At 37.8% G+C, this 27,868-nt stretch overlaps 4 protein-coding genes across 6 annotated transcripts; 3 read left to right on the top strand and 1 right to left on the bottom strand.

Annotated features, from left to right (window-relative positions):
* Window positions 1–2,902: 2,902 nt before the first annotated feature.
* LOC117565609 (protein dimmed) lies at window positions 2,903–11,140 on the top strand. Of its 2 annotated transcripts, none has more exons than XM_034244814.2 (3): window positions 2,903–2,963; window positions 9,639–9,827; window positions 9,899–11,140. In XM_034244814.2, the coding sequence occupies exons 2-3, from the start codon at window positions 9,654–9,656 to the stop codon at window positions 11,003–11,005; spliced, it is 1,281 nt and encodes a 426-aa protein (XP_034100705.1). In that variant the 5' UTR covers window positions 2,903–2,963; window positions 9,639–9,653; the 3' UTR covers window positions 11,006–11,140. The 2 variants fall into 2 exon arrangements, with proteins under 2 accessions (XP_034100705.1, XP_034100704.1); XM_034244813.2 differs by lacking the exon at window positions 2,903–2,963 and adding an exon at window positions 6,152–6,215.
* Window positions 11,141–13,711: 2,571 nt separating this feature from the next.
* Window positions 13,712–18,742, top strand: LOC117565257 (CD63 antigen). Its single transcript, XM_034244276.2, has 4 exons — window positions 13,712–13,851; window positions 16,581–16,694; window positions 16,756–17,334; window positions 17,400–18,742. The coding sequence occupies exons 2-4, from the start codon at window positions 16,632–16,634 to the stop codon at window positions 17,463–17,465; spliced, it is 708 nt and encodes a 235-aa protein (XP_034100167.1). The 5' UTR covers window positions 13,712–13,851; window positions 16,581–16,631; the 3' UTR covers window positions 17,466–18,742.
* Window positions 18,743–19,152: 410 nt separating this feature from the next.
* Window positions 19,153–25,393, top strand: LOC117564691 (dynein axonemal assembly factor 1 homolog). Of its 2 annotated transcripts, XM_052002449.1 has the most exons (6): window positions 19,153–19,290; window positions 19,347–19,497; window positions 19,561–20,030; window positions 20,098–20,162; window positions 20,224–20,309; window positions 20,368–25,393. In XM_052002449.1, exons 2-6 carry the CDS (start codon window positions 19,350–19,352, stop codon window positions 25,083–25,085), a joined length of 5,487 nt encoding a protein of 1,828 aa, XP_051858409.1. In that variant the 5' UTR covers window positions 19,153–19,290; window positions 19,347–19,349; the 3' UTR covers window positions 25,086–25,393. The 2 variants fall into 2 exon arrangements, with proteins under 2 accessions (XP_051858409.1, XP_034099457.2); XM_034243566.2 differs by having other exon boundaries at window positions 19,153–19,497.
* Window positions 25,394–27,557, bottom strand: LOC117564796 (putative gustatory receptor 39b). Its single transcript, XM_034243717.2, has 5 exons — window positions 27,273–27,557; window positions 26,552–27,207; window positions 26,258–26,434; window positions 25,830–26,197; window positions 25,394–25,776 (listed from the first exon to the last, which is right to left on the bottom strand). Exons 1-4 carry the CDS (start codon window positions 27,502–27,504, stop codon window positions 26,141–26,143), a joined length of 1,122 nt encoding a protein of 373 aa, XP_034099608.1. The 5' UTR covers window positions 27,505–27,557; the 3' UTR covers window positions 25,394–25,776; window positions 25,830–26,140.
* Between the last annotated feature and the right edge of the window lie 311 nt (window positions 27,558–27,868).

The following is a 27,868-nucleotide window of genomic DNA, read 5'->3' as shown; positions in this document are numbered from 1 at the left end:
ATGTTCCGATATCCCTGCGAACTCTAGGCAGGGAAATTGAGGTGCGCTCCAGACTTCAGTGGGACGCTAGCTGGCGCAATGCCAACTCGTGCAAAACTGCAAGGCTGATGTGTGCCTCTACCAATAAAAACTTAACCAATTTCGTCATGCAGCTTTCAAGGAAAGACTGCAGGCTAATGCTAGGCATTTTAACCGGTCACTGTCTGTCGGCTGTCCATGCTGTAAAGCTGGGTATCACGAACAGTGATCAGTGCAGGAAATGCAACGAGCCCGGAGTTAAGGAAACACTCGAGCATCTTCTCTGTAGATGCCCAGCGTTATCCCGACTCCGGTTGAAATACGTTAATTCGCCGTGTCACAACGATCTTCGGGACGTTTCACGGCTACCTCCTAGGATGCTACTGGCTTCTGCTAAGAAGGCGTCCATACTGCGCGACTTCTGAGACGTAGATAAGCTACCGGTACAGCTACGGACCTCTACTGGTCTATGCTTTGCCCCGTACAGGGGCAGCCGGTCCCACCTAACCTAACCTATCAGGAAACGAACTCGCACACCACAATATGTTGGCCCAAAGAAGTATCAGCAAAGCCAATGTACTCCTCGTCCCGGCACCATTTAACTGCAAACATCTAAGACACAAAATTGACGTGCGCCAGCTGCTAGTCTCCGAGGCAACTGTACGTTGCAAATTTCACATGCATACACATATTAATAGAGGCAAGCATGTAGAGATATGTACATAGACGCATACATACAATTGAAAGCACAGTGCCACAAAGTACACTCATTCTCATCGTTCCGCATGCGATCTGCGACCAGTGTTGCCAGTTTAGCTTATTATAAGCTAGTTCTCGCATATTTGAAAATGGAAAAGCTTGTAAAATTTGCATCTAGCTTATAGCTTGAAATATAGCTTATTTACCACCCACAAGGTTTCATGTTTTCTCTCATTTGGGTGTAGCTTATTTTTCTGCATTATTTTTTTAAAATTTAGCTTATTCTAGTTTTTTTTTTTTTCAAATATCTAGCTTATATTTCGAAATGAGCCGAAAGGCTCTAGTCGCAGCTCTTGTGGGGCCATAGTAATGCTGTTGCAAATGATGCGTTTTTGCCTTAAGACAATGGAATACCTGTATATTTTATGATTAGTGATAGTAATATAAATTATTACCCAATATGTAATAAAAAACTAAATTCAAATTAGAAACAGTGAATACGTCTGAATTCTTCAATTTGCCAATAATTAAAAAAAAAAAACTAAGTCGCACGCACGTTAAATATAATATAATTGTAAAATGTAAACCTTAGGCTTAAGTTAAAGACCATGTAAACACTTTTAGTAATATGCAAATTTGTAATCATATGCAACTCTGTAATCGAGTACAACTCTGTAATTAAAATTATCGACGCCAGTAGCGAACGAGTCTGTTTAAAAAACAGTTAATATTGAACATAATTCAGTACGTGTGATATTTAGTCCCGTTTTGCAATCAAAAAGGAAAGAAATTAAATACAACACAATATGTCGGACACGAATGATAATGCCTGCGGCTCTGTTCTGAAAATCGAAGCAGCTGGTGATATTGATCTGAGCGAGGAAATCAAAAATCTGATGAAACAATTTGGCGAGCAAACATTAAAAATGGTGGAAACGCAAAATCGTCGCATAAGCAGCGAAGTGGCTGAAGACAAAAAAGAATTCAAGCAGATGCTTGAGGAGAAGATGCGCCTGTTGTGCGGCTTAAATAAACCGCATTTTGACCCAAAAATGACTACACTACAGCAAATTGAGAAGGTCCATGGCGATATTCAGCAGCAATTTAAAAAATTGTTTGACTCGGTGGACGATTCTGTGCGTGGTTATGACCAACACTGCGCCGAGGCTTTGAAAAACAAGATCACTGAGTCGAAAGCTAAATTTGATGAATTCACCATGATGCCCCACGCAGTTTTGGAAGATCGCATTGCTCAACTACAGCGCAAACATCTTGAACTAAAAAAAAATACCGAAGCGTTGCGCCAAAAACGCATCGCAAAGCAAAAGGAATACGTGGCAAAGTATAAAGCGACTATCAAGGAAATTGAAATTCTCGAAAAATATAATTTGGAGGCCCAAGAGACACTCGAGCTTTTGAAATACAAACCGAAGTAGAGTTAAGTCCGTTGCCATGGACACAATCTGCTTTCTACATGTTTCTATGATATATCAACATTTAAATTAGTTTTAAGCATATAACAATTACTTGGCCTACTTGAATTTGGCTTACATACTTGAAGAAAACTTCTTGGATTCATTTAACGACTGTTTGAATTTGAAAAAATTAAAAGCGTTCAAGCGTACTGTATTTTTAGTTCATAATTATGGCTTAACTCATTTTGCTAAAACTACTTTATAAACTTAATACACATCCACTACTTCAACTACTGTAATTTGGCTTAAAGCTGTTAACTAAAGATAATCAAAAAATGAATTAATTTGTTATCGATAAGCGATATTTTGAATAAAGAAATGTATAACACATTGAATTTATTAGTTCACAGATTGTTAAGTTTTTCTTCTTCTTGTTAGAAAAGTCACAATCCTGCCAAATATTCAATATATCGCCAAAAGAGGAAGTTAAACTTAACATTTCAAAACCTTTATACAATAAATAAAAATATTGAAACCAAGGTAATCTAAATACTGAATTGGTCAAACTCCTTAAGTTTATTTTGATTGTTATCGAAATATGCTGTTTTTTGGCGATTGATTCATCATAAAAGAAAACAATCAAAACAGTGTAAAGTGTGTAATCTCCAAATCAAATGTAAATCCTAAAAATGCAAAATCCATTTGACCTCAATATTCAAGTATTCAGATAGAGACACAGACACTTCGGGGACAACCCTCAGTCAGTAAAGTCAATATTACATCGACCGATTATGTGTGGGATAAAATCGGAATCAGTTCGTGGGTCGAAGTGTAAGTAATAAATGTAAATATGCCGATTGCCTGACCCCAAATGGGCCAAGGGAGCGTGAAGTAAATGTGGGCGTGTCAACTGCCTTGTTGCGGTGATCAGCAGCAGCATACGAAATGTAGTAGAAGGGGAGCACAACAAAAAATCATCGCTTGCGTTTGCTATTGACATTTGACAGGGACGCGTGGGTTACATGCCTCGAGGCAATGGTTGGGTGAGTTGGAACATAGCATGCGGAGAGGTCTAGCCGTAAGTCTTCTTATTGTGCTGCCTGCTTGCCTTTTTTCTATTATTGCTTCATAATATTTTCTCTTGTTTTTTAGCATTTTAAATAACCGCGGGTGTGATTTTTACCAGAGCTAAGCGACGGAAATCCCGCCGGGCTGCAGTAGGTGGAGAAGGATGGAGGATTCAGGGGAAGTCTGCGAAGTCCTGTCATGATTAAATTTGTGTGTTAAGCGTTTTTAAGCTGTCTGCTCGATAATGATGATGTTTGATGCCTGCTTAAATATGCTGCTCGGGTAGAGAGCGTTCTGCTTTTTGATTGCATTAAAGGCAGCTACTGACTGACGACTTGGCACTGCCCCGAGATGATTGACTGGCGGTCGTTGCGGTTACTAGGATGTTGGGTCAAAAGAGCGGAGAATCTGTGCCTGATTCTGACTCGAAACTCAATATTTAATATCCTTATATAACCCACAAAACTGGCAAACACTGTCTAGCCTCGCATCAACTCGTATGCATCCAAAAAGGGGGGCGAAAAATATAGTTGTTAGTTAATATTATTGTATTTGTTTGTTTGTTTGGCTTTTGTTTGAGAGCGGCGACGGACGTCAAGTACAATGATCGGTTTAATATGTTAAGGACTAGACCAGTTGATGACGACCAACAAAGCAGCGAGACAGCAACTGCATTCAACCTCAACAACAAACTGCTGGGGCATAATCAAACGGCTACCCGGATGGGAAAGCAACGCCCACGCTGTTCCAAGTCCCGAGTCTCGACTCTCTCAAAGCTCATAGCTTGGCCTTCGTTTGCTCAGCATCTTTTTCCTGTTTATTATTTCCACATCGCAGAGGCTGCTCAGATAACGATAGAGAGGGAGACGGTGGGGATGGTAGACGCCAACGCATTGCCGCTGTATGTGATTTACATAATGTCCTTGTCGACAGCAACATCACCCCTCGACTGCCATCCTCTACCCCGCTCTTCGCTAGTTTAAAAATATTAACTGTCAATTTGTATTTGGCAACACTTGCCTGAAGAGGCATTTGCGAGCAGACCAAACTACCAAGTAGAAGTCGAGCCAGGGAGCAAGGGCGCAAAAAGGGCCTGAGAGAACACTTCATATTAAAGCTGGTTCTCAATACCCTGTAACCAAAGAGTGCTTAATGAATTGTGCTAAAGTAAATCTTAAAACAGACAATATAATGGAGTGTAATGTAAATGCTAGTAGATAGATAGTTTGTTCATTAACATCCACAATTAGACATTATTTTCAAGCCTATAAGAGGTATTAATAATCTATTGTAAATCGAAATTTTTTTTCTTCCTTTCAATCAAAAACAAGTAAGAAAGCGACAGTCGAGAGTGCTCGACTGTGAGATACCCGCGCTATGAGACAAATCTTACGGACAGGTGTTCACAGCGGCAGACATGGTTATATCGTCTCGACTTTTGACGCTGTTCATGAATATATATACTTTACGTGGTCGGAGATGTCCCCTTCCACCTATTGCATTCATTTCCTAGTTAATAAAACATACATTTTCTGATTGACATTGATTTCTTGATCAAGAATGATTGTAGCATTTCAAACAAGAATTACATAATATCAAATTAAATGATTAGTTAGAACTTCTTGCATTTCCTCAAATTTAGTATCAGTAATTATGAAAAATAATTTGATGAAAAGACAAGCTCTCAATTTTCAAAAACTCTAGCACCATTTTCTTATTATCTTCACAATAGTTTATCAGGGCAGGCGCAACGATAAAACCCCTGCGATAAGGATTTAAGCACAGTGATAAGCGCCGGCAAAACTCGTAGCAACAGGCAATAACAACAGCAACAATAACAGACAACAAAAAGACAGCAGAGACAAACAAACGATAATAATACATAATAACAGTGTAGTAGTAAAAGCGAGTCACTCACTCGCTCAGTCAGTCAGCCAGTTTGGGGCACAAAGGCAAAGAGTTGACTAAAAGGAGGAAGTCAGTCGAATGCAGGCCGAACAACTCATGAGCAAGCTCGTACGTCAATGATGCTAATCAGAGCGTCAATGCCCCACTTTCTACTTTCCGCGTTCCACAGTTAAACCCAAAATGAAACCCCAGAAACAGACCCCTAATTCAAACCAAAATGGAGTTGGGGCAGCACGTGGTGTGCACGGCAACAACTCCAAAACATAAGCCACCCCGTTGGGTGTGCTCAACTACTCCGTAACTGTGGGTTCTCTTAATAAACATCTGTGTGTGTGTGGGTGAGTAACGTGATAAGGGCAACGCTTCCACACATGCAGAGGGGGGTGCAGCAGCACCCACAACCCACAGCAACAGGGGGTGCACTGCATGCCAGCGCTTTGAGTTTACCCTCAGCTTACCATCGACCATCACTCAATTGCACAGACCAAAAGAGACTCAAAGTGCGAAATTTGCGCTCAAAACTTGAGCGTATTTGTAAGCTCTCGATTCGCCAGCCATCGGCAATCGTGTGTGGGAGTCTCCCTTACCCACGCACACGAGTTCGCAGCGCACACGACTGCAAGAAGTTCGTTCGGCTTTCGCCGCTCGGGTCCGGCAGGCTCGTGATTCGCCTTTTGGCCTGTCAATCGCTGCTCGGCTTGTGCGATGTCGTCGTTGTTGCGGCCATTCCACAAGTGGCAGTCGCAGTCGCAGTCACCGCGTTTCCGGTGCTCAGTTTGGTTACTTGGTCCAACGCAAATTGGTCGTCGTCGTTCGTTGTTTTTGATCTGAAAACGTTATCTGAAATATCGGTTTGGTGGTATTACAAAATAAATATTGTATATAGTACATATATTACGGCAACAATTTGTTGGCCAACAAAAATTCTAAAAAAAAAAATGCCTGCGTGCCAAGTGAAACAAGTTCGTGAATATGCCAAAAATGCTAATGCAAATTTTTGATAAAAAATATATCTTATAATTAATAAAAAAGTGAATGCTCCACAAATATCTGTGCTGCGATAAATTATAACCATATACCAACAGCAATATTGAAATTCTATCGAATGTAAGTTTACACAATATAACGTTGATTCAAAATTTGCAGAGCCAGTCTTCAAAATTCGAAAATAATTTAAAATTGATCAAACTGTTGTTTTGAATATAACGAAGGTGATATAAAATTTTTTGGATACATACCATAATTAAAATATTCTAAATATTTTTCCCATTTGGTTAATCTACAACATTGTTTTTCATGTGTATCAAAACAGAGCTTTAGTTCTACTAAAAACTTTGAAATTCGGAAATGGCGATTGCGTTTTTCAAAAGATTTCTATTAAATACATTTCGTCATTTTAAGAATTTGTTTAAAATTCAATTTAAATGGCGAATGATATATGATTATTTAGTGCTTCAAAAGTGGTTTCTTTGCAAAAATTAAAGTTTTGAAGGACACAAAGCATGTTGAATCTTTGATTAAAGTGATCACGGAAACCGAATTTAGACTATTTATATAAAAAAAGGAAATGCCTTTTTTGTCGAAGTCGAAGCGAGAATTCCAGCAAAAAAAGAAACAAAAAATTGACTTATGCATAGGAAAGACATGTATTTAAAAGAGAGATATCTTATTATTATCATTAGCTTTATTCTTCAGCTGAGTTAAAGTTGATGTCAACAAAACGCACAGAAGTATGCAGTAGTTATTTAATAGAGAGCGCAATAAATATTGCACAAGCGCAGGTGGCTGGCTGGCTGGATGGTTCTTAAAGGCGTTTGTCAGACAAAGCCACAGAAATTGAACAGGATTTTCAGTGTCAACAGCAGTGGCAGGCAGCAGTAGCAGCAGCAGAAGCAACTGGTAGATGCAACATGTTGCTACATTCAAAGAGTCGCCGACAAATCTGCCACTCATTGTCGGATAATGGAACAAAGTACATACAAGTTGCGTTAAACTGAGCTCGACTTGCACTCGTAACGGATCTTGAGTCGTTGAATGGCATTTGAGTTTGAGTTAGGTTGTTTCTCTTTTTTTCATATTCTTAAATAAATAAAGCGGAAATCCATTATGTAACATCATCACTATCGCCATCAGTGTAACCGTATAACCTTATTCCCATTACGGGCGCCGCTGTGTTATGTTTTGTGCTATGCGTTGTAATTCCTCGTAGCATTCCTTTTAAAGAGCCTGAGTCCAAGGAGCTTTGCCGCAACATGCAGTTAAATAATAGCGACACTTTGGTTTCGCTCAGCGGCAAGCAGGCGCTGCCACAAAAGAAACGCGCCGCAAAGTGCGCGTTTTGTATTACTTACAACAAGTCCGTATCCGTCTCTGTGTCCGTCTTCGTATCCATGTCCATGTCCACAAGTCAACGCTTTAAATGCTCCACGCTGTTCCGGTCAAATGTTCCATTGCCGTGGGGCATAACCATAACAACGCCATCATGACTCAACGCTGTTCAAAAGGTCAAATTGTTTGCTCTCAACGCACACACATTCAGAAATCAAGAACAATGCAATCTAGAATCGAATGCAAAACTATTGCAAAAGAAAAGATATTTCTGAAATACAGAGTGATTAAATATTTAGTATCAATTCAATAAATATTCTTTTTCAATTAAAAATGAATGAAGCATCTCCGATCCTATTAGGTATATATATTACTGATCAGGGTCAACAGACGAGACGATATGGCCATGTCCGTCTGCCAATCTGAAAATTTGTAAAATTAATTTAAGAAATATTTTAATATGACAAAAAACAGTTGATTCAGTTGGATCTTAATTGCTTTATCAGTCAGAAGCATATAATTTATTCTGATTTTGGTGGTATATAAATATATCATTAAAGCATTCACTAAATTTTTGTATTTTCTGATGTAAGAATATTTTAAGAAATAGCCTTAGATGGAAACTAAATTGATGAATAAAAGTAAATTTTTAGAAAAAAATGTGTTTTTCCCTCTCAGGCCGGGAACTTATTGAGTGGTGTGTTATCCGCGCTGTCTTCAGAGTTCCTTAGAAGCTGAAGTTTAACATAATATGCATAATGCACTATTCGATATTCCATTGGCAATTGATGTATTTAATATCACAGCTTGTAAAATATGTGAATTATCTTAAATTTTTGTTAATGTAATGACAATGAAGAACTTTTGAAATTATTTTTTACTCGACTATATTGGACAAATTATAACTTAACATATCTGCATTAAAAGACACTAATACGAAGCGATGCAAAAGTTTTCTGAAAAATATGTATTTAGTTGTTAATTTTTAGTTTGCCTTATGAAATTTTTAGTATTATTTCATAATATTCAATTCTGTTTTAGTCATGAAAACAAAAAAAATATTCCGCAGAGCTTGATATGAATTAGAGAGACTGAAATAATTTGACTAATCCGTTGATGGAGATATTAACTATATATAGTCACGTGTAATACAGTTAATATTGATTGGAGATAACGAAATGCCAATATGACGCAAGTTTATCTACAAAAGAAAAACCAATACCAATATAAAACTCACAGATAAAACACCGGAAACGGACTGTCTGCTTCAAGTATTATTGTTCCAATTGTGTTTATTAAGCAATTACTGACAGACGATTTAAAAATAGAATCCAAAAATTTTAAAATTATGATTTATTTATGAATACTCAAATTTAAAATGAAATCATAATTTTTATTGAAATATTGAAAAATATGCACTTAAGAAATTTAATAGTTTGAATAGCTCCAAAACATAAAAATTTGTATGATGCTGCTAATTTTATATTATTTTACAAAATATGAATTTTTGTGGATTATTTTGATCGCAATTAAAAGCCATATCAGAATTATTCATTTTCAAAATCGTTTAGAATCAGATAGTCTCAATATCTGATAAGGAATACGATTGGAATGCGAATTATACTCGATTAATAAAAGGGAACAATTATAAAGTGAGCTTGTTATATAAACATATCATGTAGAGTACAAAATCAGAAAGTATTTGAGTTGAACCATTTGATTTATGACATGTGATATAATAGTTTGAGATTCATAATTGCTAAACTCGCAGCATTCCCAACGAAATATTTATTTGTTGATTGCGTACCCAGATATCTTATCGTCCAACTGATAAAAATATACAGTATATTCATATATACGCTATTACTGATTGTTGTTATATATATTATAAATGTATTGTCAACAACTAAGTTCTTCTCATCACTCATTTAGATATTGATTGTGTGGGTCTTTATTGGCATAAGGATATAATATCTTTTTAAAAATAGCATTCTGTATCATTCGAAATGCTTTCTAAGAGATTCATTCACTGAATATATATTTTGAATTTGTGAAAACTTAAATTTATAAATTGAAAATTGAGTTCTCGGGTTGAACATTTGTTTGCGAAATATTTTTAATATACTTTCAACAATTTTTGCATTTCACACTTTCGTTGCTTAGCACCAATAAAAACTCGATTTACTCGTTCAATTCTTTCAGTACTCCTTTGGCAATATGGATGCAACGCAACTCACAGAGCTCATGGGGAGTCATGATTTCATGCAGCTACAGCAACAGCTCCAGCACAACAACAACAACTACAACACGGATGGTCACAATGGACTATCACCGGAATCGGCTGAAAGAAGCTCTCGGCCAGTGCGACGTGCCACACGCCGCACCTCACAGGTGAGTGGACATCTATCCAGCACTCACCATACGATATCCATTCCTTTCGATTCGATTCCCTTTGTTTACAGCTAAGCAATAACACCTACGACCTGGAAATGACGGATTCTAGTTCGCAGAGTGACGACACAAGCGGCGGCGGAGGCAGCAGCAATGGCGGCGGCAGCAGCACAAACAACAATAGCAACCAACAGGGCAACGTCCATGGCAGTCAGCGACCGTCGAGTCGTGGTCGTCAGCAGAATGGCGGTGGCGGTGGCGGTGGCTCGAGTTTAACGCCCAACAGCGCTAACAACTCCAATGCGAATCGACGACGCAAGGGCGCTCTGAATGCGAAGGAGCGTAACTTGCGGCGTTTGGAGTCGAATGAACGGGAACGCATGCGGATGCACAGTCTGAATGATGCGTTTCAATCGCTGCGTGAGGTCATTCCGCACGTGGAGATGGAGCGACGTCTGTCGAAGATTGAGACATTGACGCTGGCCAAGAATTACATCATCAATCTGACGCACATCATACTCTCGAAGCGCAACGAGGAGGCAGCCGCCATGGAGCTCAATGGTGGCGCCGTCGGTGGCGTCTTACTCTCCGGCCTGACCAGCGACAGCAATGGTGGCACAACCAACGGTGGCGCCACCACCAATGGCCTCTGCTTCGAGGATGCTCTGGCCAGTGGTGGTGCCTACGACTGTGCTTTGTTGGCTGCCACCGATGGCAGCCTGTTGAGTACGGCAACAGTGTCGGCAACACAGCCTTCAATGCAGAACTTGCAAGCGCCAGCCATGCACATGTTGCCACAGTCCCAGGTGGAGCAGCAACCACAGTCGCAGCAGCAACATCTCACACATCATCATCACCAGCAGCAACAGCAGCAGCAGCAAACGCAGTCTCAATCGCAGGCGCAACCGCTTTCACAGCAGCAACTGTTGCATTCACACGGACACCTGGGCGCCACAATGTTGCTGCCCCAACAACAACAACAACAACAACAGCAGCAGCAATCGCAACAGCAACCAACGCTGATACTCAATGGCGGCTCCACAGTCACAGTGGGCGGAGTGTCTGTAGGAGTGGGCGTGGGCGTAGGTGTTAACGTGGGCGTGGGCGTAGGTGTGGGGGGCGGTGTCTTTCCAGATGTCAATGATAATTTCGATGAACCCTTTCGAGAGTTCCTCTAAGCGTTGGGCAACCCTGATGGTCTGTGGTAAATCGATATGTAGAATTTATAGCATTTGTCGTGCGATCTATACTTCAAATTGGGAATATACATAATATTAATTACTTTTATTGAAATACTTGTCGAAAGCAAAACTAATCCATTATCATGCATTCAACTTCCATACGAAAACGAAAGATTTAATTATAATATTAATACGTAAAATCTAAGCGAATTTCCAAAATATGTATATATCACACTCATTACAAAAAAAAAAAAAAACAGCTTAGCTTCCAAATACCAAATTAACTTAATGAATTACTTGTAAATTAAATGAAAAAAAAAAAACAAAAGCCGACCATTGTGGTGCAAATTTAAAGTATGCAATTAACCAAAAGTTGTTAATATACATCAATATTTATACGTAATCTTAAGAAAATCTTAGAAATGTTCTCATCCTAACGAATTAAGATATACCAAAGTTGAAAGCAGCAGATTGTCATTTGGGAAGATTATCACATCTATTTTGTATTGTATTATTTCTTACTGCTTACTTTTGATAATTTTTGCAATTTTTTTATTTATTTATTTATGGTAAATCATATGTGAAATTATTTATTTTATAATTTTTATACTTACGTCCTCATTTCGATTTTGGAATGAATTTGAATTTGGTTTTCTTTTTTTAATTTAAAAAAGAAGAGATTTGTATTTTTTATTCTGACAAAAACTTATTCTTTTTTTCATATATAATCAGAAAATGGTAACAAGTGGTTAATGAGATGAAGTCAGGAAAAGGAAGCTAATAATCAGGAAATTCAAATCTTGGTGTAAACGAACAAATATAGAACGAGAACGAGTACGATTAAGTATATGAGAATTTGTTTAGACCTATGAACGTAGTTTGTACACAATTGTCAGCAATAGCAAGCAACAAAGACGCAGCATCAATTAACGTAAAATAATAGTACAGGACTTAAGTATAGATGCTGATGGCTAAAATGGCGACCCAACGCGTCACCAGGAACAACAGAAAGTGACGCGTCGCTAAGTTAATTTACCACCCATGATCTTTTTAATGCACTTGAAATTTACTCTCGTTGTAATGGCTAGCACTTGGTCAGGGGTTTTGGGGTCCAAGAGGCGAAAGGGGGCAGGGGGGGTCAGGGGAGAGGGCAACAAAACAATTAACACACAAAACCGTTGAAAGGCACATTGAAACTGGCACACTTCCGTTATGTATGTATATCGACCTTTGTCACTCTCCTCCTCTTGAGCAAAAAGAGACAGCAAGAGAAACTGAACGTGTGGAATGTGGAACGTGTGCTGTATGTTTGTGTGTGCGTGTGTGTGTGTATGGTAAACACTAATAAAATAACGATGCTCAGTGGGTGGTTGGTATGAGAAAGAGTGTGCGTGCATGTGTGCATTTGGGTGGCGTCGTCGCTTGATAGTGTGATTATGTGTGTGTGTGTGTGGATTGGTCTTAGCAATAATTAAGTGAAAAATAGTAGTTAGGGTGACGGTTTTGTCCAGCAGTGGGTGTCAACTTAAGCTTGTTGATTATGTTTGATTAGTCAAGATTTAGCAACTTAAGGCGGGGTTAACAATTCTAGAGCTTCTAGCCATTGCTAGGCAAGAGTCGTACTTTAAATGAGAATGCAATGAAATCACATCCAATAAATTTCTCAATGATCGGAACGGATAAGTTCTCAAAACGAGTTATTCTAGTCAATATATTCAGTTATGCGACATACTTAAAATCTTTGAAAATTGCAATATAGGCGTGTAATTTAGTTGTATAGTTAATTCTTATTCTTGTATGTATCCATACAATCCATGTCTATTAAAATATATTATTATATATTGTAAAATACAAACTGCTAGTCTCATTGTACATAAAGTTAGGTCTGGTCTAAACATAATGAGCATTTGGTGTGTACAAGCAAAGAAAGTACTCTTTTGTATATATAAGAAAATATATACATTTGTAGTATTCCATACATTGGAACATTTATGTAACGAAAAGTGTATAGAGCATTGATGATATCTACTAATAGAAAAACAAAGTTGATTGAATAAAGCAAATAAAAAAAAAATACAAAAAAAAAAATTTGATTTTATTAATAAATGGATTAATATTCATATTATATTATTAGTTCAATTTATATTTCCTATATATTTTAAAAGTTGTATTTTGGTTGTATTTCGATACCTATTTCAAACCTCGCGCTAAAGACTATTCGATTATTGCTCATATGCCGATATATCGATGCAAATTAAGCTAAATTGTAATAATCATTGAAATTCTTTGTACATTTTATTATTTTTATTTATTTTTGCACAAAATCAATCATGAATAAAATTATATGTTTAGCATAATTATTATAATTTCACAATGCTACAATCGAAAAGATGTAGAGTTGCCACATAGTTAGAAAAGAGTGAACCATCTCATTAGCTCGTGAGATTTTAAACATTTTTTCAATTTGCCCTAAGATTTTATTTTAGATGGTTTTGAAAATTAAATCTTTAATATAATGAATATTTAACAATAATTGTTGTACATGTATTAGTGACAATATTATACATTTAATTTCATTTTGTACCGCAAATTTGTGACGTCACAGTATTAAAGTTGCGCTCTCTTACTTCTCACACGAATGCCGACTAACGGACCTGCGCAATGCTTTCTCTCAACAACAAGAACCAAAACAAGATTTTGTCTTTGCATTGTGTTTTTGCGCCTTGCGACATAAACATCACAAGGTAATCCAACGGATAGAATAGAATCCAGAGAAGGCGGCAGAAAAGTGTTTGAAAAGTGTAAATCGCCGCAGTATTGTTATTAATTATTTGCAAGTCAAAGTGAGTATTAGAAAAAATAAGATACAGATGGAATACAAATTATTTAATGATTTGTAGTGATACAAAACAAAAAATAAGTGAATCGGCTGAGATTATCTTTATGTTTGTGAGTGTGTGTGTGTGCATTTATGAGTGTATATGTGTGTCTGTGAGCATCTCTTTTCAGGTTCACTGCCTGCTTCCGTTCTACTTAGCTGGTCTTTTGTTTGATGTTCTTTTTCTTCTTCTCAAGAATGCTGTGTGAACATCATTTGGGGCTAAACTAACACACATACACACGAACACTTAACTGCATTCATGTGGAAAACAAGTTATAGGTATAGAAACATTAGAACTGTTCGAATTAAACAAAAACATTGCGTCCAATCGCTGCACTTTGCTGCATTTTTTTGTCTATGAAAATTCCGCTAGTCTCGCAAATACATACAAACACACATGCATATGCATATAGTATGTACATATGGCTGTGTGATTATATGTTTGTATGGGTTACGTGCACTTGCTGCTTGAGTTCGTTACAGTTTGTTAACCTCTAAGTAGACGCTGTCGCTGCATTTTGGCTGCTCCAATTCTCTTCTTTTTTTGTTGGCATGTTAACACTTTCCTCTATTGCGATTCAATTTTAAATCTCACTAAAACCCTCTCTAAAGAAACTCCAACAGGCGCATTGTATAAATGTGTATGTACGCACACATACAAACAGAGCACATCGGTCAATCGTGCTCCTCCTTGTTAATGCCCGTTAGCCATGCTTATAGGTAAATTTCCGGAATTAGTTGTTGTCACGCAAAGTTTCTGTTGTTGCTGCACATGTACATATGTATATACACACACATGTATGCATTAATGGAAATACAAACCTACTGCATACATTTCCATGAGAGTCCCACTGACCCCCATCATCATGTCCAATTCGATTCAAACCCGCTACAAACAGAAGCCCAGGCGCAACAAGAATGCCACCAAATACGATACTTTGGACAGTGTGTCAATATGATGTAACATTTTTATTGTCCTACTTAATAATAAATAGTACGTCGTACTCTCACTCAAATGTCAAAGTTTCTTTAGTAATTATTTTAATTATCCGCTTTACTTAAAGGCTTATTAATAAACACATGTTCATAATTGCACCTATTACGCAAATTCTTTTGTTCTTGACTTATCTAGACCACTGTGCCACCATACCCAATGGGTAAGGGCAGTCTCTCTTTCTCTCTCTCCAATGGGTAAGGGCAGTCTCTCTTTCTCTCTCTCCCTCTCTCTTTCTGCATGTATTGTCCTGTTTACCTGCGTCAGGTTCGACAGGTGAACAGCTGAACCTTTTCACGTCAATACATTCTTTTTTATTTGAACTAATTTAATCAATCTATTTGGAGAGCTTTATTAACCAGTTTGCCACCGCTGACACGCATTCGTGGTACGATCGATTTTATGGGCGGGTTGCTACATACGTAAATTGCGAGTTCCATGGAGTATTTTAGATATTTGGTGCTCTTGTTGTTTGTTCATGTTTCACAGTGGGAAATTATGTGCTGCTCATCTAATTGGTACAGTGACCTTTGTCAATTGAAGAGTTTAAGTGATCAGGTTTCTCTTTCATAATTTGTTAGCTATAAAATAAGCCCAGCAAGTAAAGCTATCGAAGCTAAGAATAAAGTTAAAAAATTAATTTCCTAATAATTTGATTTACATAAATAGATCTAACAAGACTAAAAGATGTTCAAACATTTTTATGTATAGTTAATACAAAAACATTTGGTTTATATTACTTCAAGAACACTTTTCATATATATATATATTGTTATTTCGTCTTAAAACAATATCAATAAACAAAATTAATCAATATAAAGATCATCAAGAAATATAGTTCATGAGAATGTTCTTTAGTTTTGAGTATCGCATTTAACAACCACATTATAAAATTAACCACACTAAAAAACTTTAACTTAAATACTTGTTTCAATTGTTGGTCACGACAAACCAATCTCAGAAGTATCATTGACACCAAAATTGCATTTATTCTTTCGGCAATTCAAATCAGCATTTGTACGAATAAAGAGTTTAAGACTAGGTAAATTGGACCCGAACAATCAAATGTGTTTACTTTTTTGTTCGTTTTCTTTATTTTCACTGTAACTGTAACGTTTTTCATTATGTACTATCAACGACCCACAAATGTCTGCATTTCCATCAAGTTGTATTGATTTTTATGGCATTTGCACTCTTCGTCCGCTTGCAATAAAATCGGGAACAGACCTCACGTCCTTGTCACCAAAAATATGCACTAACCACTTTCCATTTAGTCAAACCGGAGGCCCACCATTCAATATAATAACAAATAATAATGCCCCAGAACTAGGCCATCGACAATGGAACGAACTCAAGTGAAAATGGTCAAATGCAGACGGCTCATTTCTATATGGACTTGACTACATTCAACGCAGACGAGAAGTGGGATGGGGTTCGTTGTGGGGTTAATCCGCAGGCAGACAGTGTTAGACAGGTGTGGCATGGTTTGTACGGTGGCAAAATAGACACCGTCCGGACATCGTTGGGTCGCAGTGGTTGCGTGTCTGTCAGTGATTTGGGGGTTGGCACCTTAACTTTCCCTCTGCTTATCCGTTTTTTGCGTTTGACCGTTTATTGATTATTGTATGACTGGTTACTGCCATGTTCTGTTCTCGTATGTCCTGTTCATTTCATTAATATTTCTCATATCCTTACAGTAACGAAACGGAATTCAGTGCTTGACGTTCTAACCAATTTGTTGGCGCAAAATGGCATCCGGAGGCTTGACATGTGTCAAATACATAACATTTTTCTGCAATCTTCTGTTTGCGGTAAGTAAATAATTAATAAACACATTGGGAAATACTAATTTATATTTAACTCCCAAAACAGCTGAGTGGTCTACTCATCTTGATGGTGGGCGCCATGGTGCAACTGAACTATGCGCATTATTCAAACTTTGTCAGTGATCACATTTGGACTGCGCCGATTATCTTGATGATTGTGGGCGCAGCCGTGGCGTTCATCTGTTTTCTGGGCTGCTGTGGCGCACTGAAGGAGAATAGTTGCATGATTCTCAGTTTTGCTATATTGGCTGTAGTTATATTTGCTTTGGAGATCGGACTGGGAATTGCTGGCTATGTGAAGCATTCGGGCTTGCAGCAGTTAATGGAAACACAATTTAATACCACAATGAAACATTACAAAGAACGAGATGACTATCGCGATGCCTGGAATCTATTGCAAACTGAGCTGGACTGCTGTGGCACTTATGGTCCCAACGATTGGGATGGCATCTTCCCCAACAAGACTCTCTCGCCAGCATGCTGTAAGCTGATCAATTTAAGCGAGGCTAAGGAGTGCACAACATTGCATGCCATCGATCAGGGTTGTTTAAATAAGCTGTTGGGCATTCTGGATTCAAAGACTTTGGTATTGGCTGGTGTCGTTCTTGCTGTGGCGGGTATACAGGTGACTATTATTTGAGAATTGTTTCAAATTGGACAGATTTAACTGATCAAAATTTGGTATTTCAGCTGCTCACTATCCTCTTTGCCTGCTGCTTGTATCGTTCGTTTCGCCGGAGCTACGATCACGTTTAGGATGCGTAGTGAGGATCCCACATACCGATTTTAAAGGGAGCCTTTTTTGTAGTTTTTAGTTTGGTCAAATGCATGAGATTTAATTCGTTGCCGTCTCTACGAAGCTCGTTAATAAGTAAGAAGGAATACTCAAAACAAGAAGAAAACAAACTTGAAACAATCATCACAACAACAAGCATTAAGTTACATTTTGTCAATCCTAACTGTTGTCCAAACATTCCCACTTTTAATTTGTTATTACTATTGATATTTTAAAACTTGTTAATGTTATTCCGAGCTTAGATGTGCTGAGCAGCATATAAAGTATTCACCCTAAGCTATTACTACATACTTACATACTTAAATACTCAAACATTTCTCTTAAACATTTGAAATTTTGTACACTTGCTCAAATTTATTTCTGCATCTAGTGTACATTCATTGTACTTTCATTAAAAGTGAATTGCATATTGTTAATTGAATTTTGATTTGTCTATCCCATTTGCCAACACATTCGCCCTTTTCGCCACACCACACATTCCCATATGCATATCAAATATAATTATTATAATAATAATAATGTACACATATGATAATATTATGCCACGCTTTACATCGCTTTAAAAAGTGGCCTTGCAAACAAATGTATGTGGTACTAAAAATGCATTTAGAATGTTTACAGTCGATATAACTGATTCAGTGTGTGTGTGTGTGCGTGTATGCGGTTTAGCCCCTCAAAAGAAACCCACCATATCCCATCTACAAATACTTGTTTTAGATATCCCTTTATGGATTAGAAGCATTCGATTGGTAATATGTTATATATCAGAAAACTGCATTTTACACAAATACTCGTACATAATTTAGTAACACACATACAAATATTATATATATATAAGCATATTTATACAATGAAAATTTATGTGACTGTAGAATTTATTGTGTAAATCAATTTGGATGAATTTTACATTACTTGGCAACTCGAATTTACAGTTTTCTAACAAATCGAAATACTACAATTAAATTAACTTCAAATTGAAAATTGGAAATTAATTTAGGACCATGCATATTGCATATTTCGGCTCTAATAAATGCGACCACAGATCAACATTTAATTATTCGATGTTAGATTTAATAATTGCAACACGCAAATACGTAATAAGTAAGCACTTAAATGTCTAAAATGCAAGACTCAGCACGATTAATTGTATCATATACGAATAAATCGTATATTTTAATTAGATTGTACTTTTTTAAGATCTGAGTTGAAGCGATTGTGCAGCACTGAAAAAAACTTACAATAAATAAATAAACTATTGAAAACATAGATACAAATTTGTTTATTTTAATTTCTTGTTAAACTTGTGAAACTTTCACGTATTATAACAGTGCATTTTAGTTTGGCAATGGAATCCAATAATTTTTTTAAGTTTTGGAGTTTATTTGTAATCTGGTTACTTAAGATAAATTTAGATAAAATTGAACGAATTTGACTGGTATAGTTGGGGAATTAACCACACGAATCAAATATAACTAATTAAAATGTAAGTAGTATATTCGTTTATTTAGAAATGCTTAAGGGCGGATTTTAATATAAGAATTCGAATCAGTTGGCAGGTGTTGTTAGGTTGTCCCTAACAATATCTGGTTTGTTTGTTCGATAATAATAATAATAAACAAACGTAACAAGCGCCGACAGCTATGGCAGCCAATTCGATAGACTTAGTGTAGTAATAATTTGAAATCGAGTAACTTAGAGTACAGCGTAAAATCCTATAAAAATAATTATAAGAAACGTGAATATTTCTATCAACAGCAATAATTATATTTCAATATCAAGAAGAAAGTACGATATACATATATATTTGCATATAAATATTTTATATCAAATATAAATTGAAGAAAATGGCGCAAACTGTTGGAGCAACTGAACCACGCAAGGAAGTGACTGGACTGCATCGCATGACTCAGAAAGGATTGCGAGATCTGTGCAAGAAGGACAAGCTATATCAGACACCTCGTCTCAACGATGTGCTTTACTTGCATTATCAAGGTAACTAATAAATTTGAACACTGTCTAGATATTTTAAACGATATGTGCTGTTCAATTTGCTAGGCTATCAATATATTGAGTGCTTGGAGGAGTATACGGAACTCAAGTGCCTATGGCTTGAATGTAATGCTATATCTGAGATTGAAGGCCTCGAAAACCAGTCGAAGCTTAAATGCCTATTTCTGCAGAATAATCTCGTTAAACGCATTGATAATTTACGCTCATGCCCGGAGCTGGATACTCTCAATCTTAGCTCCAACCATATTCGTAAGATTGAGAATATTGGTTCGGATATCTTGCCGGTGTTGAATACTCTTAATATATCATCAAACTATTTGAAGGATAGCGATAGTCTAGCTCACTTGGTGCAATGCAAGACTCTGGCTGTATTGGATCTGTCTAACAATCGCATAGAAGATATTCTGGTGGTCAAGATATTCGAGCAGATGCCTTGCCTTAAAGTCTTGGTATTGCAAGGGAATCCGGTAGTTTCGCGCTTACCGCAGTATCGTAAAACCTTGATTTTGGCTTGCGTGAGTGATATTTTTAAATCAATAACTCAACATTCTAGTGTTTGCATTTCATTTCAATTTCCCACAGAAATTGCTAACCTATTTGGATAGTCGACCCGTTTTTCCACGAGATCGAGCTTGTGCTGAGGCTTGGTAAGGCTTTAAAGATATGCAACACGTAAACTGTATGATTATAGTTAATATTTTGTTTTAGGAAAAAAGATGGTTACGAAGGCGAGCGTCGGGAGCAAACTCGATGGATTCGCGCAGAGCGTAAAAAAATGCGAGACAGCGTTAACTGTAAGTTGATTTGAATTTTTGTTATCAACATTTTGCCTACATTGAATTCTCTATTTAGACACAATTGCGTTACGTAATCGTCATCGCCCACCAGACCAGCAGGATGCTCTGATTACCTCAACATATTCAGAATCGGAGCAGGAAGCAGACAAACGAGCTGAGATTTCGCGAATTAAAGCAGATGTAGAGAATGGATCTGTCGATGAAGTTTGGCGCGAAGTGGAGGGTAATGAGAGCTCCGGTAACTCCAGTCTTGAAGACGACCCACAGTCTGACGCTATAGATAAACCAAACAGCAAACGTAGACCCTTGGAGGGGCGTCCCAAAATTCTTGACGAATCACAACTGCCAGAAAATCAAGAGAAAGATGAAAAGGAGTTGGATCAACAGAGAGGCAGGCGGGTTCTCATAGAGGAAATGAAGCTAGAAAGTCTGAATATTGAAGCAAAGAGTGTTGAAATGGAAATTAATGCAGACGATAAAGATGAAGAGACTCTTAATGATAAAGTAGACGAGTTTAAGGTTAAAGACGATGTTTCTAAGACTCTACTTCAAGAGTTACCAGAACTTATTTCTAAGAAATTTATCCAGAATGAAGAGTCTTTACAACCCGGCAATGTGGTGTTTTCCAATGATATGGAGGTTTCTTTCAAGAAATTGCCAGAATTAATTAAAGATCAAGAAATACAGCAGGTAAATGACTGTCCGCAGAAGGCTATACATGAAAATGTTGTAATTTCTGGCGTTATGGATGATCAGTCGAAGGTCGAAGATGACAAAAATATGATTGTAATTCAGAAAATACCAGAATTAATTCAAGTGAAAGAAATTAATGAGGACATTCAGAGTAAAGATGATGATAGTAAGGACTTTGTTCAAGAAGTTATACAAACCAATGATTTGATATCGAATGAGGAGAAGCTTAAGGAGGTCGAGGATGACAAGAATATCGCTACAATTAAGGAATTACCAGAATTAATTCAAGAACAAGACATTGAACAGGACATACAATTTAACAACGACGATGCTATAAAAGAATCTCCTCATGAAATGTTGCCAGAGTTTATTCCTGAAAATGATAGTGGGCAGATTGTGGTAGAGACAGAGAATAAGATTCTAGATGAGAAAGAGCGGGTTACAATTAAGGGAGAGGAAACTGCAAATGAAAGTTTGCAACTTAAACAATTACCAGAACAAGATACTGACTCTGAATTGGGATACGCTACAGATATGGAACAATCGACCCAAGCACTAGCCGATGTAGTCAATAATAGAGGCTCTCCAACACCTATGGAAATCAAACAAAAATGTGTTGATCAAATGTATGAACACTATGGCTCTGAGATATTTGTAAATCAACCTGAATCTATTGACGAAATGCTGGAAGGGGAAACATTTGACTATGAAATGGATCTAAAAGTTTGCTGCGTGGAGCCACGGAAGGTCAAAAACACCGAAGAGGACGAGGATGAGGATATTATCATTCCTAAAACACAACAACAATTAGATTATGAGGAAGAGTGTGCAGAGGCGAATGAAAAGGTTGAACACGATATGCAAGAGCTAAGTGATAATCTAGATGAAGACTTGAATGAAATAATTCAGTCCATAAAACAATTGCATGCGGAACATGAAGACCTGAGAGCGGAGTTCATTTATGATGAAGATGGTGGAGAAGCAGAGGAGGAGACGACGATGGATCCAAACAAATGTGTAGAGTTGACAACTGTGGTACGCTCGTTACGTATTATCGAAGAGTTCTCAGTACGTCGAGAGCGAATTTCTGAAGATCAGAAAAAGCATCAAACCACCACGGAGCTAAAATACGCCATGGAAGAGGCAAGGGCTGAAGAGCTGGAACAAGTTGCAGAATCGAATGAACAAGTTAGTAATGAGTTAGATGAGCTAGACTATGCTTTCGCCAAGGCTCTGGATGATGCTTCAGATGATGTGCCCAAACGTGTCTTTGGTGCTGGCTGTGATGCGCCAAGTTATAAATGGCAACGTGAGGAATGTATGCGTCAATTGAAAATTAGAGAAGTGCACACGGAATTGGTTGATGAAGATATCTATCAGGTAAAACCTCTAACCAATCGCACAAGTGCTGAGGAGGCTGAGAGAATTTGTGAAGAGATGACCAAGAAACTGGCTGCTGATGAAGAATCACTTCGAGAGCTACTGGAACAGTTGGAGGATGAGATTGATGTTTGTCATGATATTGATGACACTCTAGGAAATGACATTAATTTTGCCAAACTGCCAGAACCTGAAAACTCTGTAGTTTGCCGAGCGCTGCTGGATGAATTAATTGATGAACTGCAGTATCGTGAAATAATCAATGGGCAAAATTTCAAATGCATTGATTTTGGACTTATTGAATCGGATGAGGAGTACAGCTATTCTGCGGATCCCAAAGTGGAGCCGATAGTACCGATTGATTTGCAAGATCCGGCCTCTGGCAAATCTTTAAGAGAATGCGTAGACGCATTTGGAGACTTTCTCAGCTCAGTGAAAGAGCGCAAGCATATCAAAGCAACTCAAAGCTCTGAAAAAGTCCAAGCTGCAAAAAAGCTTTTAAAGTCGAGGATGTTACCTGATGTGACCCCTGAAGAATTGGACGCTGTCCTCGCGAAACAGGAGGAGAAAACAAAGCGTCGCGTTTCGGAAATGGCATCGCGTTGCTACGCCAAACGTGACAGCTATGAGGATACTCTCGAGGTTATCGATAATCGCCTAATGATTGTGAAGAAGGATACGGGAGAAATGCAAGAGCTGCCGCCACCTCCGGCTCTAATCAGCGACAGTGAATCCGAGAGTGATGCATCCGACAATGAGGACGTCTATGATACTGCTGACGATGAGCCCCTTCAAATTGGTCAGAATGAGGATGCCAATTCTCGAAGAAATTGGGCAAAGCCGTGCCTGTTTGAGCCAAGGGAACATCAAGAAGAGAATAGTGAATTTTCAGTAGAAGATGCAAAAGATGATGAGCCTGAGCAATCTTTGGATCAATTTTACTCCCTCGAAGCTAGGTCTGCATTTAATTCATTGGACTCGGAGTTTTTGGAAAAACTGGATTTAAATAAAGTGATTGGAAGCGATGGAGAAATAACTGTGGAAGGAATGAATGATTACATGAACATGCAGAAATTGTCAGATCCTCCGCTAAGGGAAACCCCATTGACTTTAGAAAAAGAGGATGAAATGTTGCGAAATTTGATCGATCGCAAAAAGGCGCAAGAGGAACGGGAGCGTAAATTACAAGAGTTGGAGAATGCATCGGATTTGAATAAGAGGCTAAAATTCAAGATAGGTGAAGACAATAATTTGTCTGATCTAAATGAACCCTACAAACTGGAACATCAGTTGCTGACCAAGTTTGAGACATTGATGGGACAACACACACAGGAACCCCAGATGAAAGGTGCATCCAATGTTGAATTGAGTGGTGAAGTCGATAAGAACCCGATAGACTCTAGGGAACTTAAATGGGAGCAGGAGAAACGACAATATCAGTTGCGAGAGCTTTCAAATCCAGATGATATGGGTCCAATCAAGTTAACACTAGGATCGTGCACCTTATACGAACGCAAAAGTCAAATAAAAGATCCGCCGGTCGAGGATAACGAGGGTGAAGCTCTAGAGCAAACCATTCTCAAGAATGATTTAGAAACTGATGTTAAGGACGAAATCAAAATAAATAAAGAAAATTATACTGCGGATATAAATGGAGGTAAACCTGACGAGAAAGCCCAGGGTAATTCAGAAGAAATTACGACTCACTTTCTCAGCGCCAGCATTGATGATGATATTCTTTCGGATACTTCAACTGACTATGAATCTGGAGAAGAAATACCTGTCGTGGAGCCCCCCAAGTTACCGGAGGGTGCTCTGAATGAGTTAATTACCACACAATTCGAAGACGGCTTGAAGCGCGAGCGTGAGTCCGAGGAGGCTTTACGTAAGGAACTTTTTAGTCTTCCCCTCAGGGCTTGGGCATCTCGAGAAAAAGATCTCAATGTGAGCAAGACTACAGAAGAGCCTGATACTGGGAAACAGAATACAAATGAAGCGACCATTATGCCGGATAAACAGTGTGCAGAGACTAAAGATGATCAAAGCCCATCGGATTCAGATACTGAGACAGAAGGCGCTTTCGGAGAGCTCGCACACAATGCCAAGGTACAGTGGGCTAAGATATCGAAGAGATTGAGTAGTTTTATCGATTCTGATGATATGAAATTGCTGAATGATAAAGAGTTTGATGATGATAGCAATGATAGCAATGACGACGATGAGGATGAACTGATTGAAGACTTGGCCACTCTACACGAATATGACGAAGATATTTTTGAAGAATGTGTATCTCAATTGGATAATTCCCAATATGAAACAGAATGTAAACACATGGATGTTATGCAAAATACCATTATTAATAATTCTTCTACTGAGGATGATCAATTGGGGACCAAAGACGAAGGTGAACCGCAATTACCAATAGAATTAAAGCCCAAAGTAAGCACCGAGACTGCTGATGAAAACAACGCCAAGGAAACAAATAATTCACAATCGGAGCAACCTTCTAATGCGAAACCCACTATAAGACTGGAATATTTTGAGGCCGTCGAGCCAGATAAGCAATCGGCCGAGTTTGATGACACTGGTGAACTAAAGACAGAGGAGATCGAATGTAATCTGGAGATCCTCAACGATGATGGAAACGCTGTCGTAAAGGAGATAAATGTTAACGCACAAGTTACCTACGAATTTCAATAGTATATGTATATTTAGTATTTCGAATTTAGTCAATTATTTCAAAACAGTTTGAGTGATTAATTTATTTGTATATGCAAAGTTAATTGCTGAACATTTTCAAAATCCATAATACATCGCACCTTGCCACGTGTAGAGCCATCGTCGGTTGGCCCCTCGTTGATAACAAAGTTCAGAAACGAAACCGGTTCGAACTCGATTCGGATGTGTTTCGAGTTAGAAAGCAAAGCAATTAATAAAAAAGGCAACGATGAAAACACTTGAGTAAAGCCATATATATTATTTATAAATAAATTATGTCTGAAAGATTAGTAGGACTTGATGTGCTTGCTGATTGTTACTACGGCTATACTTCGAGACCTTATCAAAATTGGCACATCCTGGGTTGCTTGAAACCGGTTTGCCACATTTATGGTGCATCACCGAAACCGGTTTCATTTATTTGTTTTGTTGACATAGATGGGGGCACTCGAGCAGGTTATCGCTTATCAGCCAAATGGTTCAGAATTGCCGGCTTTATTAATAATTGAACTCAAATATCACCAGCGAGCAGCGTGCTCAGATCATTGCAACTTTAGATGACATTGCATAATCCCTCTGTGGTCCAAACGTATGCGTATTTGCACTTTTATTCGCAATCCAAAATAATTCCCAGCTGACAACAGTAATCTAGGGGCTCTTGCATAATTATCAGCTGAAAACAATTTCGTGTTTATGCCAATTTTGTTATTTGTGTGTTGATCTTACCAAGTTTTGTGCAGCTCAAGATAATCGAATCTATAATTATAATTGTAGAGCTTGTGCATACGTGCTTATCAAATTTTCATAATTGAAACTGGTTTTAACCAGTTAAAAAAAATATTTTGATGGATGTTATAAATATTTTGCGCCAATATTTTGATTGTTTTTTTTCGACAATCTTATCTAAATCACGATTTCCGTTGGTCAAACTTTGTTCCGACAGTAAAGGGTGTGAGGTCTTATGTAGGTCATTAGTAAAAACAACTATCGATGTAAAAGCTTATCGGTCAATTAGAGTCTTAGGGTCGTCAGACATTCTACAACGAGCCGAATTGCATAAGAACAATCAAATAGGTGACCATTGCTGTAAAGATCTGAACAAACATTTATGGCATAAATTGCGGTGAGTTTAGTTGTGTTAGAGGTCTACTTACTGACATCAATAGACTGTAGTCAATATCCATAAAGCCTTCGGCGCTGATGATTAATGCATCCTGTTCCACCTGCATTGCGAACTCGGCCAAGACTGCAGTATAAGCCTGTGAAGATGGCTCCAGTTGACGCTGAGAGGTGCAAGCTAAGCCACGCACATGACTGCCAATGAGCATGTGCTGTTAAATACAGTATAATAAATATTAAACAAAAACTGCAGTATTAATAAAAATGAATATAACTTACAGGTAAAGCTAAGTAAGTTATCATGAAACTTCTATAGTCAATTGACTTACCTGTCGCTTGCAGTACTCGCCACAACGACAGAATGTGAAGAGTAGAATCAGCAGCGGTACAAATGTTGAGAAGGTCATGTAGATGAATACAAAGTTGTAGATCTTGGCCAGAACTAACAGGGCCCAATAAATATTGATCATGCTATCCAAAAACATGACCACAAATATGCACACAATCGACCAACCATATAGACCATTATACTGCCCAAATAAACGATACAGCTCCATATAGGCTCGCTTAAGACTGAGTAAGTAATCCAGAGAGCACATCTGTTCGCACTTTACATCCAGCACTGAATGCACTCCTAGTTGACGACAATTGTGAACGTCTTTTAGACGCAATCCTAATAGCTCCACGTGGAAACCCAAAAGCTCGGCGTAGAGCAGTAGCAGCAGGCATTGAAAGCGATTGATTATGACTGCGGCTAGTGAATACCAAAAGTAGCCAATATAATCGTAATGTAGAATCACATAAACGCCGGGTACAACGCTCGCAATGTTAAGAGCTCCCAATAGAAAGTACTTGATATACCGAGTCCAAGGCAATCTTTGGACTTGCTGAAGCAGCTCGCATTGAAATTGTCGCCTTAAGCACTTTAATTGAAGACAAAATTCGTAGTATCTGTCATATTGACACATCACTTGCAGTTCAATTACTATTGCGGAAAGAGCGAATTATAATCAGCATAATAATATCAATGCAAATGAAACAGTAACTTGCCGGTCATGGTGACGATTTGGGATATAAAGACGATGCAGCTGACCAGCAACGATACCAGTAGATCTCCCTCTGGGGGAGAATAAACCACAATGTAAAAGGCCACTCCAATATTAAATAAAATTATGGCAGTGGTGTAAATCTTTTGTAGCATTTGCTGAAAACTCCTCTCGGTCCAAGGCACTAGACCCAGCACAGCAAAATATTTAAGGTAAGGCTGCAACGCGTAAAGCATGTCGAAATCCGGCAAATTACAACTGGAGACTAGTGAATTGAACTTCAGTTTAAAGATTACTTAACTCGATTGTGTGCACACAAATTGAATGCAATAATTAGCCTAATGAGTAGCGAGGTCAAAAGAAAATGTTCTGTATTCAAATCAATTGGCTAGAATCTGATAGTGAATAGAAAAGTATTAACTGTAAAAATTTCTAAGTTAATTTTCCATAGAGAATGAATCGTATTCCGACAATTACAAATAGTATTGTACATATACCTGTAAAATAACAATTTAATTTATATTGTCCAAAGAGATAAGCCGTTAAATATTTAAACAGAAATTGGTGATAATATTTTCTTATGTACTATTTAGCACTTCA

Source organism: Drosophila albomicans, chromosome 2L (assembly GCF_009650485.2).
Source record: "Drosophila albomicans strain 15112-1751.03 chromosome 2L, ASM965048v2, whole genome shotgun sequence".
Lineage (NCBI taxonomy): Eukaryota > Metazoa > Arthropoda > Insecta > Diptera > Drosophilidae > Drosophila > Drosophila albomicans.
The sequence above is the reverse complement of the archived record's forward strand: the minus strand, read 5'-3'. Positions and strand labels throughout refer to the sequence as shown.

What these genes read in the sequence shown, in the direction of transcription:
- LOC117565257 (XM_034244276.2), top strand. Translation starts at nt 16,632, where the DNA reads ATGGCATCCGGAGGCTTGACATGTGTCAAATACATAACATTTTTCTGC. An exon ending in TCTGCAATCTTCTGTTTGCG is followed by an intron (nt 16,695 to 16,755) that starts GTAAGTAAATAA and finishes CTCCCAAAACAG; the next exon opens with CTGAGTGGTCTACTCATCTT. An exon ending in TTGCTGTGGCGGGTATACAG is followed by an intron (nt 17,335 to 17,399) that starts GTGACTATTATT and finishes TTGGTATTTCAG; the next exon opens with CTGCTCACTATCCTCTTTGC.
- LOC117565609 (XM_034244814.2), top strand. Translation starts at nt 9,654, where the DNA reads ATGGATGCAACGCAACTCACAGAGCTCATGGGGAGTCATGATTTCATG. An exon ending in CCACACGCCGCACCTCACAG is followed by an intron (nt 9,828 to 9,898) that starts GTGAGTGGACAT and finishes CTTTGTTTACAG; the next exon opens with CTAAGCAATAACACCTACGA.
- LOC117564691 (XM_052002449.1), top strand. Translation starts at nt 19,350, where the DNA reads ATGGCGCAAACTGTTGGAGCAACTGAACCACGCAAGGAAGTGACTGGA. An exon ending in GCTTTACTTGCATTATCAAG is followed by an intron (nt 19,498 to 19,560) that starts GTAACTAATAAA and finishes TCAATTTGCTAG; the next exon opens with GCTATCAATATATTGAGTGC. An exon ending in AATGCGAGACAGCGTTAACT is followed by an intron (nt 20,310 to 20,367) that starts GTAAGTTGATTT and finishes TTCTCTATTTAG; the next exon opens with ACACAATTGCGTTACGTAAT.
- LOC117564796 (XM_034243717.2), bottom strand. Translation starts at nt 27,504, where the DNA reads ATGCTTTACGCGTTGCAGCCTTACCTTAAATATTTTGCTGTGCTGGGT. An exon ending in CCAAATCGTCACCATGACCG is followed by an intron (nt 27,208 to 27,272) that starts GCAAGTTACTGT and finishes TTTCCGCAATAG; the next exon opens with TAATTGAACTGCAAGTGATG. An exon ending in ACTACAGTCTATTGATGTCA is followed by an intron (nt 26,198 to 26,257) that starts GTAAGTAGACCT and finishes ATGTTTGTTCAG; the next exon opens with ATCTTTACAGCAATGGTCAC.